Source organism: Coenobita brevimanus, chromosome 38, assembly GCF_032717465.1.
Source record: "Coenobita brevimanus isolate Jiangsu-jjx chromosome 38, ASM3271746v2, whole genome shotgun sequence".
NCBI lineage: Eukaryota > Metazoa > Arthropoda > Malacostraca > Decapoda > Coenobitidae > Coenobita > Coenobita brevimanus.
Genome location: NC_136991.1, coordinates 48,073,696 through 48,093,697, shown reverse-complemented (window position 1 = coordinate 48,093,697; position 20,002 = coordinate 48,073,696). Strand labels below are relative to the sequence as shown.

Sequence of the window (20,002 nt, the reverse complement as noted above, 5' to 3'; positions counted from 1 at the left end):
ATCATCATCACATGCTTCAGAAATTATCACAATTATTTACAGGGCTTCTCCAGAGTTTTGCTCACTCAGTGTTACAAATACAGCCCTGGGTGTTCCAAAAAATACAACAAATACCATGGTGTTATTAAATGCCAAAAGGGAATGAGTGTTGTGCCAGGGAGGGAGTTGTTCAAGTGCATTACGAAGTGTTAAGATGTGTTTTTGCAGGGATATTTCACAGAATTCCAAATGACATCTGTCTATATTGAAAAGATGTCAGAGATCCTCAAATATATATATATACTGAAAAGAGCTAGTTTGGAGCACAATCAGAATGAAGTTAAACTGTGCTCAGGTAATAAAAGTTTGTAAGAAGAAGAAGGTTCACTGAATATCGTATGTTCTCACAGGAGTATGAAGACAAGGAGTAGGAATGTGTCTGTATCCAAGTTAAGTAGAAAGGATGGTGATTCAGTGTTTGTTATTATGTTTCTAGAAGGGGAGGAAATTAAGGTATAAATACATTCCACAAATGGAAAATGCAGTAGTGTTCTATGGTATCAGTGAATATGCATGGCAGAAATGAAAAAATTTACTTGGCTTGAGGTAAAGTTCAGTAGAAGAGGAAGAAACGATGTCGTGATGTGTGAGGAAGGTGATGCCACTCACGTTTGGCTTGGATGTACTGAAGCACAGCACGCAGACACAACAGCAAGCCTGTGCATGGGAGATAAAACAATACTGGTAACATACATACTAACAGCCACACATAATACATGCTAATTAATCACATCCTCATCATCACCTTCAAGACCTCTTTTCATGCCTAACAATGGGGTGATGCAAGGTCCTCAGGAGGGAGGGGGGAATAAAATATAAAAAACTGACACAAGGAGAAACTAACCAAAAATAAAAGTACCCTATCAAAAGGGTAACATTCTCATCCCCTCAGCATCCAAGCCCCCAGAATCACAGCAAAAGTAATAACTATGCAGACTGTGTCGAATGACATGACAGATAGACAAAAACTTACGCTGGTAATTTCTAAGGATATACAGTAGAACCTCCTTAATTCATCATGATGGGGAATATAGCATTGTGGAAAGAACATACCAGCTGAATTATCCAATATACAGAATCTTTCTTATGTGTGTGTGTGTGTGTGTGTGTGTGTGTGTATATACAGTAATCCCTCTAATATCCGGACGCCCAATAACCGAACATCCCCACTAACCGAACCTTATCGTCCTGGGATCAAACATTCCCAAAATGGTCCGAAAATCCAAAAAAATTGGAAAAAAAATCGATTTTTTGCCGTCCGTAATTTGAACTTGCCGCGCGCGCCGCGTGAGAGCATTGTTTTGGTTCGTCATTCCTCCGACGTCCGATAGAGCGCCGCTGCATCCTCCCCACTTCCCGCCTGTCTCTCACCGCGACAAGACCTACGCTCTTCGCCATGGCTTGGGAAAAGTTAATGTGCAACACTTAAATTTAATGGAACATTATTTGGACTAAAGTGAACACTGTGAAAAGAACGGACTTCTGTGTGTTAGTGACTAAGTTCAGTGCAAGACTTCAGGAATAGTGTAGTGAAAGTGCTTCAGGTAATCGTTCTTACTGTCAGAGTCCGAGAGGAGGCGGTTATTCATCGAGGTGGCCAGGGACTTGCTGTAAGTAGCCAAAATGTTTCATGTTGTACTATTTTCCATACTATATTTACCAGAATGTTTCATATTGTATTTTTTCCCATACTATACTTACCAGAAAGTGTCATACTGTACTTCTTTCCATACTAAACTTACCTCATGCATGTGCAGTAGGAATGTGTTTTTCAGAGTTCGGTTAGGTTCGGTTAGGTTAGGTTCGGTTAGAGTCCATAAGTACCAGAATGTTTATTAATGTATGAACATACTTCTAAACCCACATTTTATGTGTCTATTGCATTTATTTCAGTCATTTATGTGCCTTATTGGTGTGATTTGGGTGTTAAATAGGTGCTATGCATGTCCGGAGGGAGTTGTATAGGTGTTTCTCTGTGTTAGGGTCCGTAAGTACAAGTCCATAAGCTGGGGCCCAATATCCGGACAAAACCAATATCCGAACCTACTGATGGCTCTATTGATCCGGATATTGGAGTGATTACTGTATTATATACGGTATATATATATATATATATATATATATATATACGGTATATATATATATATACAGTATATATATATATATATATATATATATAGTAATCCCTCTACTATCCGACGTAATAGAGCCAAAGGCATGTCTGGAAAATGGTCCCGTCTGGAAAGTGGGCCCCTGGCTCCTGGACTGGTACTTAAAGACCCTAACCCAGCCTAGCTTTGAAAGCCACCTAAATAACTCCCTACCAGATATGCACAGCACCTATTTAAGACCCCATTCACACCAAGAATGGATATAAAGCATGAAATAAATGAAAAGGAACCAAAGAATCAGGAATTAGAAGTGACTGTACCTCAGCCAGAGTACTTACGGAACGTTTGTGGCCGCCTTCTCAAAGGCCTTGGCAGTGGTGAAAATGCTCTTGAAGCATGTACAGTAATCCAGTGTTGTGCTGCACTTAATTCTTTGCACTATGAGTTATAATTAACACTGCACATTGTTCTTAACTGCACCATGCGTTTCAACCACCAGTTTCAACCGCCAATTTGCACTCCACAGTTAATCCTATGCACTCTAAATTCTAATTTCTTAACAATGCACAACACTGTAAAGTCCTGTGTGGTCTAGTGGCATGGTATTGCAGTTTATTCACTGTTTACTCACAAAAAATGAGCACGTGTGGCTTCCATTGCGATAAGCATCTACTCACGATCGAAGGTAGGCAGTAACTGTTGGAGTGTTAGTGACGGGGAAACAGAGTTGCCAGATAGCAACGGCCACATTACCAAACTCCTCAGTTTTCATTACCAAATTTAACTTTTCATTACCAAATTCGTAAAGCTAGCATTGATTCTTCACTAATTATATATACAAGTGGAAATACATGTAATCATTCTCCTTATAATTAACAGCATGTTGATTATTTTCACGCTATGTAGGCTAGCAGGTTAATCAGAGAGAGCAAACAATCCACTATCTCCATCCTGTGTATCCTCATACATGTGAAAAATCCGTTTGGTAATGCATTATTCTGATTTATTACCAAAAGATTTTTTCATCACCAAATTGGCCCACATTTGGTAATGAAAAATACCAAATGACAACCCTGACACAGGAGGGGGGAGGAGGGAGGAGGGAAGAGGTGAAGGGGCCATGGTGTAAACAGCTGTTCGGTGCCGCATGGCAATTTCAAATTACGGGAGGGAAAAAATTCGGATTTTGGGGTGATTTTTTTCTTTTTTTGGCCATTTTTGGGTTCTGAAGGTCCAGGCTCACAATGTCCAGTAAGTGGGGTGTCTGGAAAGTGGGCATCTGGATAGTACGGGGATTACTATATATATACAGCAAGCGCGCCCCTAATGCGAGGTTTTGTTCCAACTGTGGCGCATTCAGCTCGATACAGTGTATGTTTTAACTACTCCTTACTTTGCTCCCTAGACACCTTAAATGTGGTGTTTTGCTGTTATCTGCCATTGGTAACCAATATGAAGCACTTTAAGTGGTTAGAAGGTTTATTTAAAGTTATAACTTAAAAATACAGTACTGAACAGCAAAACTTCAACACACAAATACGTAAACACAAAGCAACATTCCGATGCCAATTGGTTTCAGGACAGTTCGTCGTCAAGTCAATTCGCCATCACAACAATAACAAGACAATTTGCCGTCATTAATGGACACAGCTGTGGGTGATGCTAAAATATAATTCAAAGGCAAAATAAGCATATTTATAGAATGACGGGGAATCGTTCAGGGTGCGAATTGTCCTGACAGAGAATCGTCCATATTTTGATGGGTAATTGTCTGACGGGCAATTTACTTGACGGAGAATTGTCTTGGAACCCGCCGATCATGAGTAATCATATAAATCAGGTTAACTGGTTACAAGGATTTATTTAACACTTTAACTTTATTTAAGTGCTTTAACTTACATACCAGAACAGTAAATAAAATGCTAGAATAGGTGAAATGAAAATTATGTCACCAAAGTGTGTCACCAAAGTGAAAAGGTTAAACCACTATATTATATAAATACATAAACAGATCAGGACACTTACCCAAGGCCATAATAAGCCACAGAAGCCAGGTGTTTGAGTCTGCCAGAATATCAGTGGAATGGCGCACGATGACAGCCCACTTGGCCAGGGAGAGTCCAAAGCCAGCCAGAGCCCCTGCCCGGCCTGCCACAGTGTGACAGAAGCACAAGAGCAGCACAAAACCCACCCAGTTGAATACAAAGGCAGCTGTGCAGGAGAGAAAGTCAAATTACATGTGTGAGTATATGTATATTTATATAAATATTAAATTTTTTAGATCAATCATACATGAAGGACAAAATGAATGGAGGCAAAGTAGAGAAGAAGGGTAACTTAATTACAGCAAAGAAGTAAGTGTCGCTGTGTAGTTTACCTATGATCAGTATTATTTACCTTACATTTGCTATGTTTTGTTGTTGTTGTTGTTGTTGCTGCTGCTGCTGCTGCTCAACCCCAGGCTCATCATGACATAAGTACAAAGGAGCACAAAGAACAGAAAACAGGAGCAGCCATCATGGTCCTTTAGGGGCTGCTTGTTACACAGAAGGCTAAGACTATGAAATTTGACTATCTGAGGTGAAGATAACGATAGTAAAGGAGGAAAATATAAACATATAAAACAAAGTGTATAGTGCCTCACCAGCAAAGGCAACAAAGAACATGAAGTCCGTGCCCAGCAGCTGCTCCTCAGCAATCTCTGCTGTCTCTGGGTCCAGCCCCCCCAGTGATGACACCCGCAGCACCCTCACCCCCCCTGCTCCTCCTCCTGGCCCCACCACACCACCAGCACCACCCTGACAAATGAAGACAGTCCTAGTCAGGGGAAAACACTAATGAAGGAATTATTATACCAACAAAAGAAAACTCTGTTTATGGTGAAGATATGAGAGAGAGGGAAAGGGGGGAGGGGAGAGAGAGAGAGAGAGAGAGAGAGAGAGAGAGAGAGAGAGGGGGGGATAAGGTTCCTTGGAGGTGTTTTTGTCACATTCATCCCCTGTTCGGGGATTCCCTGTAGGAAGCAAGGTGTTGTGGATGACAATGATGATGATGATGAAAATGACAGCTCTTTTCAATAAACATTTCCATATGTGCTGCATCTGAACAGTTCATGACACTATGGAATGAAGACATGAAAGTATTAAAACTCCATTACTACATATAGTACACTACAGTTCCACATATTGTTCTTAAGAAGACAAACTGGACACCATAAACTGTGAATAATGGCATTCACATTTTCATTCTCTCTCATCCCAACCCTTGTTGTCTCCGAAAATGATAAGGTGACAATCACATTATACATATCTGAAATACACTTATCAAGTTCAACACCTATACAGAATTATAGGATATAACATACAAACTACTTATTGCTTATGAATGTAATGAGACATCTGCATGCAAGAGACATGTCTGTGAATTTCTTTTAAAAAAGATGGCTGAAATGCACATGACTTGACAACTGAACACATTTTAACACAACAAATTCTTTCTCAAGCATGCATCAGACTCCATCATACAATAAGTGAGTTAAAACTCTTTAGCAGACAACAGGCAACTTACTGAAGTGGATATGAAGTCTCTCCGAACTAAGAATTTCTTCCATATTCTTCAACAGGAATGTTGCCAGTGGTAGGTGGTGGTGACCATCATCCACTCACTTGATGTAGTGCTGCCTACTTCTTCCTTAGCCTTTATCATTCTTTTTCTGTGCCTGCCCTCCTCTTTACCTATTTCTACCATCTTTCCTGTCACTTCTTATTGCTTTTCTTTCCTTTACAGGTGGCTTTACATTGAGTGACAAGCCAAATGGTTTCCTGTAAGCCACAAAACCATTTACAACGCTGGGTGATAACCATATAACCAACCATACGTGCTCCCTACACGTCAACAAGTGGGTTGGTGGAGGGTTAGTGCCCCTGCCCGTAAAACAAATAACTCAAAGTCAAATGGCCACTCCTTACAGGATTATGGCATCTGGCAATAGATAGATCAATAGATAGAATGTCGACAAATTGCAACTAATTATTCCAGGTTATTACCATTTGAAAATTATAAGGCATACCTGTGCTGTGTCTGTCCCCATTTATTAATACTGAAGATGACAAAACAAAAAAGGTTTCAAAGCAAGCCTGAGGACAGTAAATCACCCATGGGGATGAGGGTGGGTTCATGGAATGTGGGAAGTTTGAGGGGAAGAGCAGGGGAAGTCGTTGAGGCATTCAGTAGGAGGTGGGTGGATGTGGCATGTTTGCAGGAAGTCCGGTACAGGGGTGGATCAGCCAGAAAGATTGTTGGGAAGGACTGTTGCTATAAGTTGTTTTGGCAGGGGGGGACAGACGGATATGGAGGTGTTGGTGTGATGGTTGCGGAGAAATGGGTGGAATATATTATGAATGTTTTGAGAGTGTTTATAGGATATTGGTAGTGAAAATTCTGTTGGGAAGAAAGATAGCTGTGATTATATCAGCATATGCTCCACAGGCAGGATTGGATGAATCAGAGAAAGATAGATTCTGGGATGATTTAATACGTGTAGTGGGTGGTATGCGGGATGATGATGAGATAGTGATTTTGGGAGGGGACTTAAATGGTCATGTAGGTGAAGCAGCACAAGGTTATGAAGGAGTGCATGGGGGATGTGCATATGGTCTAAGGAATGCAGAAGGGGAAAGGATACTCGAGTTTGGGGAGGCAACGGACATGATTGTGTGCAACACATATTTTAGGAAAAGAGACAGTAGGTTAATTACGTATGAGTCTGGGGGAAATAGCAGTCAGATAGATTATTTTCTGGTTAGGAGGGCCGATAGGAGGTTAGTGAGGGATGTTAAAGTTATAGGAAGTGAGGAGTGTGTGCAGAGCACAAACTATTGATTTGTGATATGGTGCTTAAAGAACAAGTGATGAAAAAGAGGACTTATGTACCTAGGAGGAAAATATGGAAGCTGAAAAACCAAGTAGTAAGGGATGCCTTCTATAGCGAGTTGAGGAGAGTGGTGGCTGAACAGGGAGCTGTAGACAGAGGCGTTAATGAACAGTACAGAGCCCTCAAGAACAATTTCTTGAGAGTTACTGATGTAACATGTGGCTGGACAAGAGGACCACCAAGACATAAAGTAACTTGGTGGTGGGATGAGGGTGTAGAAGCTGCAATTAAGGAGAAAAGAAGGCTTTTCCGGGAATGGAAGAAGGGTGGTAGCAAAGAGGAATATTTGGCTGCCAAGCGTAGGGCTAGGAGAGAGGTATACAGGGCAAAGTCTGAGTCACAGAGACAATTACTTGATAACCTAAATCATGGGGAAAGGAAAAATATATTTAGGGTGGCAGGTCAGATGAAGAGGGATAATCGGGATATCATAGGTGAGCAGTGTGTGAAGAATGATGAAGGAAGGGTAGTGGTGAACAGTGAGGATATTAAAGATGCATGGAGAGAGCATTATAACCGGTTGTTGAATGAGGAGTTTGACTGGGACAGGGAAGGTTTGGAGCCAGCAGATCCAGTGTCTGGCCCTTGGCCTTTGATTGATACTGCTACTGTGAATGAGGCAATAGGCAGGATGAGGGTGGGGAAGGCAGCAGGTGTGTCTGGGTTGACTGCCGAAATGTTGAAGGTCAGGCGATATAGGGGTGAGTTTAGTCACTGACCTGATAAACAGGATTATTTATGAGTGTGTTGTCCCAGATGATTGGCTGAAGAGTGTAATTGTAAATGTGTATAAAGGGAAGGGTGATGCCCTGGAAAGAGGAAATTATAGAGGTATAAAGCTTTTAGATCAGATAATGAAGGTAATGGAGAGAGTTTTAGAAGGTATGATTAGAGAAAGAGTGAATATTGATGAGATGCAGTTTGGGTTTATGCCAGGTAGGGGGACCACTGATGCCATATTCATTGTTCGACAGCTTCAGGAAAAATATATTGGTAGGAGAAGGGATCTTTATTTTGTTTTTGTTGATTTGGAAAAGGCCTTTGACAGGGTCCCTAGAGAGGTGGTGAAGTGGGCAATGAGAAAGCTTGGCTTGGAGGAGTGGCTGGTTAGGGTGGTTATGGCCATGTATGTGGGTGCTCACACCCAGGTGAGAGTGAATGGAGATTTGAGTGATGAGTTTTCCGTGAATGTTGGTGTGCATCAGGGGTCAGTCTTGAGTCCCGTGTTGTTTATCATGGTACTTGAAGCCCTTTCACGTGACTTTAGAAACGGACTCCCGTGGGAGTTGTTGTATGCTGATGATTTGGTGTTGATTGCAGAGAATGAAAGGGAGGCGGAGGAAAGGTTTAGGAAGTGGAGAGATGGTATGGGGCAAAAGGGTTTAAGGGTAAATGCAGATAAAACAAAATTGATGATATCTAGGGTTGGTGGCGGTACTGTCAAAGACGAGGGAGAGTGGCCATGTGCAGTTTGCCACAAGGGCGTGGGGAGTAATTCCAGCTTGTGCAGTGTGTGTGATAAATGGGTGCATAAGAGATGTAGTGGTATCAGAGGTAGACTGCGAGATAATGCTGATTTTATGTGTACGGCGTGCCAGGGTGAGCAGGTGGAGATCGTCAGACGTGAAAGGATTGAACTTGCTGGTGAATCTCTTGAGTGTGTGGAAGAGTTTTGTTATTTGGGAGACATGTTGTGTGCTGGAGGTGGGGCTGGAGCTAGCTCTGTGGCTAGGGTGAGAAGTGGTTGGAAGAAGTTCAGGGAGCTCTTGCCTCTCCTGACATTGAGAGGGCTCTCCCTACGTGCTAAGGGGTCTTTGTATGCAGCATGTGTTAGGAGTGTAATGCTGTATGGTAGTGAGACCTGGGCAGTGAAGGAGGAAGACATTCGCCGGCTCAGACGTACTGAAATGACAATGATTAGGTGGATGTGCAGTGCGTCCCTGCGTCCAAGGCCTGGAGGGGTTGGGTTTACAATGGAAGAGTTGAGAGGTAGGATGGAACTGGAGTGTATTGGTGTTGTGATGAGGAGAGGTAGATTGAGGTGGTTTGGACATGTGGAGAGGATGGGGGATGATAATTGGGTGAGGAAGGTGAGAAGTGTTAATATTGGGGGTGGGGTTGTGAGGGGTAGACCGAGAAAGACATGGGACGAGGTCATTAAGTGTGACCTTAGGGTTAAGGGACTGAACAGGGAGGCTGCAATGGATCGTGCAGCGTGGAGAGCCGCCATTAGGTGACCAAGGCCGACACATGCAAGCATGTTGGAGCCTTTAAAAACGAAAACGATACTAGATCAGATCCTAAACGACCAGTGGAAAATGTGCAAAATTTTGCACCTTTTGATATTTAATAAAACTGTGTCCTTATCATAGTTAAAGAACAAAGTTTGAAATGTCGGTGTTGTGTACATAATATTCATTTAGTAAAACGATTATTTTTGGTAAACTGTTATTACAATCACTATGTAGACCACTGTTACAGTTACTGCCTGGTGGTATGTGGTGGCAACCATCATTTACTCACATAATGCAGAGCTGCCTACTTCTTCTTTCACCTATATCATTCTTTTTCTACTTCTCCCAGCTTTTCTGTCAATGTTGTTACCCTTCTTTCAACTTCAGGTGACTACACTAAGTGACAAGACTATGGGTTCCTGTAACTTAAGATATAATTTTATCATTGGGTGACAACCTGATAATAGGGATGTGGAGCCTACTATGGTGCCCCTGTTAACTGGATGGAGAGACGCAAATGCAAAGTTCTTCCAGGAACCAAACCTCCAAACTCTTCCCCACTCCTAGTTGTAGCATTGTCTGCCACTAGGAAATATCAGTTCACTGCATGGGACAGCCCGGTTGGGGCAAATGTTTGTCTGCAGTCAATGGATCTTCACAGCCAGAGGGATCAGGATTGCATTCGTTTTCGTTTTTGTAGGCTCCAACATGCTTGCATGCGTCGGCCTTGGTCACCTAATGGTGGCTATCCATGCTGCTCAATCTATGGCAGCCTCCCTGTTCAGTCCCTTAACCCTGAGGTCACACTTGATGACCTCGTCCCAAGTCTTTCTCAGTCTACCCCTTGCAACCTCACCCCCAATATTAACACTTCTCACCTTCTGTACCCAGTTATCATCCCCCATCCTCTCCACATGCCCAAACCATCTCAATCTACCTCTTCTTATCACAACACCAATACACTCCAATCCCAGCTTACCTCTCAACCCTTCCATCGTAAACCCAACCCCCCCAGGCCTCGGACGCAGCGACGCATTGCACATCCACCTAATCATTGTCGTTTCTGCATGTTTGAGCCTGCGAATATCCTCTTCCTTCACTGCCCAGGTCTCACTACCATACAGCATCAAACTCCTAACAAATGCAGCATTACAACAAATAACCCTGTGGTGGGTGGAGGTACTCACCATCCACTCACTCGATGTAGTGCTGCTCTCGGGTGTCTGCCCTTTCCTCTCCTCCATCCTTCTTTCCTCTTCTGTCTTTCTTTCCTTCATTCTTTCCTCATCCTTCTGCCTACGGGTGACTTTACACTTCCTCTTCTGTCTTTCTTTCCTTCATTCTTTCCTCTTCCTTCTGCCTGTGGGTGACTACACTGAGCGACAAGCCAAATGGTTTCCTGTACACCAGAAAACCATTTACTATGCTGGGTGGTAACCATATAACCAAATTTTAGTGCCTGGTGGTTTAGCGGGTAATTATGGCGCTCCAATCGGATTGAGCCGAAGGTTTATATCCAAGGGGTGGTTGGGGTTTATTGCTCACGTAATGCCACTCAGGGATGGGTGAGGCTGGTCAGTCTCATCTTAAATGTCAGGACCAATTTGCCTAGCCCCGGGCTCCTATGCTCCTAATAGGGCAACCTAGGATTGGATAATGAATGAATGACAACAAATAACTGTTACCATACTGCATTTTTTTACCTTATCGACCTACACACCTCTCTCATCATTCTCATTTAATTACATCTTAAACCTGTGAACATCTTCCTATTTAATGCCACTGTTGCATTACCATACAGCACCAGACTCTGCACAAACATAAGCATAAAGTTTTCCATTCACCAGTAAATAATGTGAGTTCTTTTGGTGTCAGCAGGGACAACAGCTCTAACAAAAAACTTCATCCAATCACTCCTGACTTCTGTAACTGAGCTGATCTATGCACCGACCAAGTAGCAAAGCTCATCAAAGCTCATCAATATATGTGAGATCCAACATCAATCTCCTCCAGCCTTGGTTACACTATATCATCTCCTTTGCCAATGGCATATGCATAAATGGTTATACTTTGCAATCTACCAGTATCTCTTACTTACCTGACCTCCACAAACACCACTTATTGAACTTATTACCAGCCTCTATCCTGTAAAGTATATGGCAAGAAGCAACAGACCACTTTCCATCACTGAACTTTGTTGCTATTATTATTGCTTAAACCTAGTCTGTCTGGCCATGCAGAACCATCAAGCACAGGGAAGCAACTGCTTCTGTGAGGCTGTCCTACAGGGTACAGTACAGAACATACATCATGCAGGGATCCAGCACCCTCCTTGTGGTAGACAGGACCTCACCCAGGTCAAACCAGGGTCCTTCCCATGCCAAGGTGTGGGTAAATACTGTATGAGGAAGTTTCATTCCTGGATGGATGTTGCAGCTGCTCCACCTTGGATGCACAATGCCACCACGTGTAGGCTCATTGTCCGTGCTATGAGCCTCTGTCTACTGTCTACCCCACAAACCACGGCCACTGTCCTCTCCATACTTACTCCCAAACTTCCCAGATTGTATGTCCTACATCAGCTTTGTGTATTTCTCCACAGCTCCCTCAACAGCATACAACTTCTATGACAACCCAGATAAAAAATCCCATAACACTACAGTAAACTCTCAATTACCTGGTAAAATTCAGCCAAACCCATGCCGGACACTGCAGAACGCCGCATATTGCATAGTACCCTCAGTCGGTTATTCATTCGGCATCGAGCTGGATAATATGTTACTGACTGACTTGACCCCTCTATCCTAAAAACTTTCCTACAATATTACCTCTGAGTAAAGGATTAAAATTAAGCATAAAATACAATACAGTATTGATACAGTACATGTAGTACAGTAATACAGTACTGTACATAGTATATTCAAAATCATACTTTACTCACCTGATGTTGACACTGATGGAGGGTAGATACACACAACTACGTCCTCATTATACTGTAGTCAGAGCATTAGGGCACAGAGCATTGAGGGGCCACAAAGTTAGTCACAGCACTACAGCAATGAGTGACACATGATAGGCCAAAGGCTATGTCACGGCACTAGGGTTTAGTCACCGTATGGGTCACAGGGAAGAAAGCACAGATGCGTCTTCACTCTACAGTGTCCACCGGCGAGACTGAGAAAGTGATGGTAGGCTCAGTGCACCGGATAAGCCACTCCCACAACGCATTGTGATTGGTTGGTGTTGCAGGGTCTGCCCGTGCACCGATTAGGTCCCATGTCTGAGCCAGAGGGCTGACTGCTTCCTGTTTCTGAGCCAGATATTGCTTTAACAGAGAAGAGCAAAATGCGACGAATACTGCATTGGGGTGCATATTGTGATGACAGATAACTGAGAGTTTACTAAACTTCAAGAACCATAACAGACAGAAGGGAATCAAAGACATCCCAGGTACTACATCACCTTCACTCTCTAAATGACCAAGTCATGCACATGTTCTAGAAGCATCATAGTTTTCATTACCATGTTCAGCACTCACTATTCCAGTCCAAAATTCTCCTTACCCACTGTACAACCTTTCTGGGCAGTTTATCAAATGCTTTCTCCTCCAAATCCAAAAAAAAAAAAATTAGTTTTCTTCTCTTGCCTGAGGAACTTCTGTAAATGCCTGAGTATAAAAACACCAACTGTTCACAACTTCACACTTACCATGGAAATGCCTTAGTACTTAACCAAACCTGTATCAAAAATCTCATTGTCAAAAGTTAAAATGGTTAAGGTTTGTGGTAGGTGGGGGTGCTCACCATCCACTCACTAAATGTAGTGCTGCTTTGGGTGTCTGCCCTTTCTTCTCTTCCTTACTTCCTCTTCTGTGTTACTTTCCTTCACTCTTTCCTCTTCCTTCTGCCTACAGGTGACTTTACTCTCCCTCTTCTGTCTTTCTTTCCTTCACTCTTTCCTCTTCCTTCTGCCTATGGGTGACTCTACACTGAATGACAAACCAAATGGTTTCCTGTACACCAGGAAACCATTTACTAGGCTGGGTGGTAACCATACAACCAAATTATGGCGCCTGGTGGTTTAGTGGACAATTTGGGTGCTCCAATCAGATTGAGCCGGCGCAGGCTTATATACAAGCGGTGGTTGAGGTTTATTGCTCACAGAATGCCATGCAGGGATGAGTGAGGCTGGTCACTCTCATCTTAAATGTCAGGAACGACTTGCCTAGCCCCAGGCTCTTATGTTCCTCATGGGGCAACACAGGATTGGATGATGGATGGATGGAAACACAAGTACTTGAAAAGACCTTGGCAATACATTAACACTGCACAAACATCCAGTCAGGGAGTTCAAAGCTACAGGGACAGGAAAGCGTAAGTACAAGTTTTATCATCAGTACTATACAGTAAACTCTCAATTATCCATCGTCACAATATCCAGCCCAACGCAATATCTGCTGCTGCTGGCTCAGCTCTATTAAAGCAATATCCGGTGAAATTATGCAATATCCGTTGCTGAAATGGGATGTAACCAGCAGTCCTGTGCAATGTCCTGTACTGTAGTACTGTATTACAGTATTTTATCATTACAGCACTTTATTGTATCCTATGCTTAATTTTCATTTTTTACTATATGATGTAGTATCCCCCCCTCATTGGGTCAGTGTTTGGTGTTGAGCTGGATATTGTATTATCATCTGTCTTGACCCTCTTTTTTTAAAAACTTTTCCATCCATCCATCTATCATCCAATCCTGCGTTGCTCCATGAGGAGTGTAGGAACCCAGGGCTAGGCAAGTTGGTCCTGACATTTAAGATGAGAGTGACCAGCCTCACTCATCCCTGAGTGGCATTACATGCGCAATAAACCCCAATCACCCCTTGAATATAAACCTTCACTGGCTCAATCCAATTGGAGCTTCATCATTACCCACTGAACCACCAAGCGCCATAATCTGGTTATATGGTTACCACCCAGCATAGTAAATGGTTTCCTGTACACCGGGAAACCATTTACTACACTGGGTGGTAAACATATAACCAAATTTTGGGCCTGGTGGTTTGGTGGGTAATGTAGGATTGGATGATGGATGGATGGATGGATGGATGGATGGGAAAATTTTAAAAAAGATAATGAAGACAGATAATAATACAATATCTGGCTCAACACCAAACACTGCCCCAATGGAGGGGGGGGGGTACTAAGCCATATCTGGCATCTTGCAACACCTGGCATAGGGCTAGGCTGAATTATGCCGGATAATTGGGAGTTTATATGTTACTCTGACAATCCTGGATCACTCACATGGCATAGTGGGAAGGGGAAGTCCTCGCCCACCTCCATGGCCTTCAACCGCTGAACTTCCTCATAGCTGGGCGGCTGGAGATCTGATTCCTGAGGGGGTGCCCCATGATCCTCTTCTTCATAGGGTGGAGGGGCATGTAGATCAGGCTTTGGAGGTGGGAGTTCATCCACATTTGATGCAGATGGCGCAGTTGCCTGTCAGGAAGCCATGGAATTAGCATATCTATTTACATCTTGCACATAGCCTGAGAACCATGATATGATGATATACAAGTTAAACATCGTCATCTAAACAAAAAATGCACTAAAGGAATCAAGAACCAGGAAGTCAAACAATTAATGTATCACTTACACTTTATACATACTTATGGAAACATGACATAATCCTGAAGAGACAAGACGGTATTTATACATACATTAGAGGAATCAAGAGTTCTGATTTAAGGATAACTTCAAATAATTTTTATATCTTAAGGAGGATCTGACCATGGATCCATGGAGTACCTTCAAATGATTGGAAGAAATTTCGATACAGGAAGACAGATATTAACAATATTGTTAATAATTAAAGATGTATTCTAATTACAATTTCATTTTTTACCTGTCTCATTGTAAGAGATACTGCACTAGCTATATTGCATTTAACATGTACAAAGGCAAGAAGGATGCTGATATCTTCAACAAATATGCATTTCGGTTCAACTGGGACAAAATTGAAGGGAAGACTTTGATGTATCTGACATTCAAAGGCAGAGCCTCAAGCATACCAAATTATAGTACTGATGATGGCTTGAATATGAAGGGATTTAATAAACCAATACAGACCCGTCTCATTGTTAGGGGTGTTCAAATATCTAATTTCTTTTATAAACTAGTACAGTAAACTGGAGGAAGCTGACAATGTAACATTACAGGTACCAGTGGATATTTAACAGGCACTTTTCCACTAATTTAAATTGGACCTAACCCTAGAAATGCAATTTACATTAACTGAGTGACTGTGACATACATCATTTGACTGATGCATGGTGGGAGAGCCCTCTCAATGTCAGGGGAGGCAACAACTCCCCGAACTTCTTCCAACCACTCCCTACCCTAGCCACAGAGCTAGCTCCTACCCCACCTCCAGCATGTAATGTCTCCCAAATAACAAAACTCTTCCACACACTCAAGAGATTCACAAGCCAGATCAATCCTTTCACACCTAACAATCTCTACATGCTGTCCCCAACTCTCTTCCTTCTATTCATCAATGACCTTCTAAGCTGTAAATCTAACCCTTTCCACTCATACACTGATGGCTCCACCCTTCACCTTTCCATTCACTTCCTGCTGCGTCAATCTCAGCAGTTACTTCAACAAACAAGGGATGAGGCTATGAAACACGTAATGTCTGACTTGGTTCATATCTCTGACTGGGAGTAAAAACAACCTTCTTGTTTTTATACATCAAGTACTCAGTTCTTACATCAATCAACCCGACAAAATCGTCCATAAGAGTATGTTCTAATTTTTACAATATCCAGCTCAATTCTACATTATCTTTAAACAAACTTGGGGCTTCATTCTCTCAGGATTCATCTTGGAAAGATCATATTGCCTCACTTGTAAAATCTGATTCCATGTGCTAAGCTGACTCAATGCTTTCTTTACCCCTGCACAGTTGTTGACTTTATACATGGGTTCTATTTGCCCCTGTGTAACTGTCATGTGTGGGCTGGCTCCCAACATACAGCTCTTCTCAACAAGGTAGAGTCAAAAGCTTTTCATCTTATTAACTCTCCTCCTCCTACTGGCTCCCTTCAACCTGTCTCTTAGCTGCACTGCTGCTGCTTTATCTCTTTTCAATCGCTACTTCAATGGTCACTGCTCCTCTGAACTGTCTACTTGCATCCCTCCACCACTACAGCAGGCACATAGCACCCATCTAACAACATGCTCTCATCGCTTCTCTGTCCAACTCTCTAATGCAAGATTTAACCAATACTCTCAGTTCTTCATGCATGCAACAGGCCAATGCTGGAACAGTCTTTCTCTATCTGTATTTCCTACCATCTATGATCTCCAGCCTTTCAAATGTAGTAAATCCAGGCATCTCGAAATGAATGGATCTTGAATTTGGCTCACTGTTATCTTGTTTTATTCCTTGGAGGGAACAATCTTGCGGGATTCTGGCCTTTGGGTCCTTCTTCTGTGCATTAAAAAACTGACAGAGAAGACCTGCTTGTATGGGATACGAGAGTAACAAGAGGACACGGAATGAAACTGAAGAAGCCAAGCTGCTTGAAGGATATCAAGAAATATAGTTTTCCTTATAGATGCACAGACCTGTGGAACAGCCTGGACAAAGAGATCGTCCAGTCTAAAAACTTAAACGAGTTCAAAGATAAATCTGACTTACTAAGAAACAGAGATGGGACCCCAAAAGCATAGCTCATTTCCTGTATATCACAACTAGGTAAACACACACACACACACACACACACACACACACACACACACACACACATGAAATCAGCATTATCTTGTGGTCTACCTCCAATACCACTATGTCTCTTATGTGCCCATTTATCATATGCAATGCACAACATGGAGTTACTTCCCAAACCCTTGTGGCAAACCGCACATGGCCACTCTCCTTTTGCTTCAACAGCATTGCCGCCAGCCCAAGTTAACATCATTTTTGTTTTATCCACATTTACTGTCAAACCCTTGTGCCTCAATCCATCTCTCAACTTCCTAAATCATTCCTCTGCCTCCCTTACATTCTCTACGGTCAACACCATGTCATCAGCACACAACATCTTTCATGGGAATCCATTTCTGAGGTCATAGAGAGACCTTCAAGCACTATGACAAACAATATGGGGCTCAAGACTGATGTATGAGAAAACCTACAGCAGCAGTTTATGAAGTACTGGTAAAAAAGAATGTCACAGACAGTGACATATCATGAGGACTCAGTGTATTATCAAACCTTAACAGTAGTGTGAAACACTGTTTATACTCTGTTCACTTTATCTAGGTGCAAAACTGATGTCTCTCCATACTGATTATTAAGTTGTAGTAACAGATCAACATTTGTGCTGGGATGGGGTTGGTGATAGCCAATATCCTCTTCAGGCATAAAATGATCCACAGGTATACATGGCGAGTGATGAGAAGGGTGGGTGGTGAACGGAATGAAAGGAAGGCAATGATTGATTATGTGTGTGTGGATGAAAGGATGTGAAGATGTGTAATGGATGCTAGTGCTCATAGAGGTTGGGGAAGTGGACTTTCTGACCACTACTTGGTGGTGGCCAGAATTAGAATTCAAGTAAGATGGAGGAACAGAAGAAGGGAAAGACGAGAGGAAGGAGTAGTTGCAAGGAGAGTGGAAAGGTTACAAGAGGATGAGAAAAAGGCAGAGTATAAGAGAGAAGTGGAGGAACGATTGGGCAAATATGAATTGGAGCAGATGGAAGACGTGGAAGGTGTGTGTAGGATATTTACAGAAGAAATATGTGCAGCATGTGATGTGGTGTGTGGAAGGAAGAGAAGACGGAGGGGGGTGCAAGGAACAGCGTGGTGGACTGAAGAGGTGAGACAGGCTGTGGCACAAAAGAAGAAAGCATACAATGAATGGATGAGAAATAGGGGCGTGGAAGAAGTTGAGAGGCGGAAGAGAGAGTTATATGTAGAAAGAAAGAGAGAGGTGAAAAGATTAGTAAGAGAGAGTAAGAAGAGAGTGGATGAGGAATTTGGAAGGAATTTGAGTGTAAAGTGGAGGGACTGTAAGAAAATGTTTCGGAAAGAGGTGAAAAAGGTAAGACAGGGTGGAAGCGAAGTTAGCAGGGGAGTGAAAGATAAAAATGGTAGATTACTAGTGGAGAAGGGAGAAAAAGTGAGCAGACAGAGAGAACACTTTAAGGAATTGTTGAACATAGAGGATGGAAGTAATGCGAATATAAGTGGCCGGGGAATGGCTGGGAGAAGGAGGGAGGTGAGAAGACAGGAAGAAATCAGTAGGATAGAAGTTGTGGAAGCAATGAAGAAAGTTAAATCGGGGAAATCCCCAAGAATTGATGGAGTGTGTGGTGAAATGCTGAAGCATGAGGGAGAGATAGTAGTAGAATGGATATGGAAGATGTGCAGATTGGCCTAGGAGGAAGGTAGAGTCCCGGAGGATTGGAAGTCAGGTATAATTATTCCCTTGTACAAAGGAAAAAGGGAAAAAGAAGTGTGTGGTAATCATAGGGGCATCTGTCTTCTTAATATAACAGGAAAAGTGTATGGTAGGATACTTATTTACAGAGTTAGAGAAAGAACAGAGAAATTAGTTGGAGAAGAACAGGGAGGCTTTAGGAAGGGAAGAGGTTGTGTAGATCAGATATTCATTCTTAGATCTTTAGTGGAAAAGTTTCTAGAAAAGGGAAAGAAGTTGTATGTGGCTTTCATGGATTTGGAGAAAGCATATGACAGGGTGGATAGACAAGGATTGTGGAAAGTGTTAAAAATATATGGAGTAGATGGGAAGTCGTTGAATGCTGTGAAGAGTATGTACGATGGTGCGAAGGCTGCAGTGCGTGTGGATGGTGGACTAAGTGAATTTTTCTCTTTGAAAGTTGGGTTGAAACAGGGATGTGTCATGTCTCCATGGTTGTTCAATCTGTACATGGATGGGGTAATAAAACAGGTACAAGGTAGGGTAGTGGATGTTGGAGTGGCCCTGGTGAGAGAGGATAGTGTTTGGAAACTCCCTGTACTGTTGTTTGCAGATGATACTGTGTTGTTGAGTGAAGATGAAGGGGAGCTGCAAGGCTTGATGGATGAGTTTGGAAGAGTGTGTAAGAAACAGAATCTAAAGGTGAATGTAGGGAAGAGTAAAGTGATGGTCTTTGAGAGAGGTGAAGTCAGTGAATGTACAGCGAGGTTGGATGGTGAGGAATTGGAAAATGTGAGTACGTTTAAGAACTTGGGTAGTGTGATGAGTAAGGATGGAGGTTTGGAAGGTGAAGTGCATGAAAGTGTACAGCAGGGAAGAAAGGTTCCTGGTTCTTTGAAAGCAGTGATAAGAAACAGGAAAGTGAGCATGGAAGTGAAAAAGTTACTACATGACAGTATTGTGATACCAACTCTAACGTACGGAAGTGAAGCTTGGACGTTGCTGGAAGGACACAAGTCAAGAGTGAGAGCAGTGGAAATGAGTTATTTAAGAGGAGCCTGTGGAGTCACATGGAGAGACAGGCTGACAAATGAGGATATAAAGGAGCGTTGTGGTATGAATGTGGATGTGATAGGAAGCGTTATGAGGAACACACTGAGGTGGTTTGGCCATGTGGAGAGGATGGAGGGTGAAAGACTGACAAAGAGAGTGTATGTGAGTGAGGTGGAGGGGGG

At 42.6% G+C, this 20,002-nt stretch overlaps 1 protein-coding gene across 3 annotated transcripts in view; it reads right to left on the bottom strand.

The window, feature by feature from the left end:
- The window catches only part of Ndfip (Nedd4 family interacting protein), a 42,185-nt gene that overhangs the window by 9,901 nt on the left and 12,282 nt on the right, over positions 1 to 20,002 (bottom strand). For 2 of the 3 annotated variants that reach the window (XM_080269893.1, XM_080269894.1), the window contains exons 3-6: positions 14,621 to 14,815; positions 4,795 to 4,948; positions 4,176 to 4,361; positions 576 to 696 (exon numbers count right to left, since the gene is read on the bottom strand). In XM_080269893.1, the coding sequence (XP_080126019.1) occupies positions 593 to 696; positions 4,176 to 4,361; positions 4,795 to 4,948; positions 14,621 to 14,815 (639 nt within the window). In that variant the 3' untranslated portion in view covers positions 576 to 592. The remainder of the gene's footprint in view (positions 1 to 575; positions 697 to 4,175; positions 4,362 to 4,794; positions 4,949 to 14,620; positions 14,816 to 20,002) is intronic. The other variant, XM_080269892.1, reaches the window with a different exon arrangement.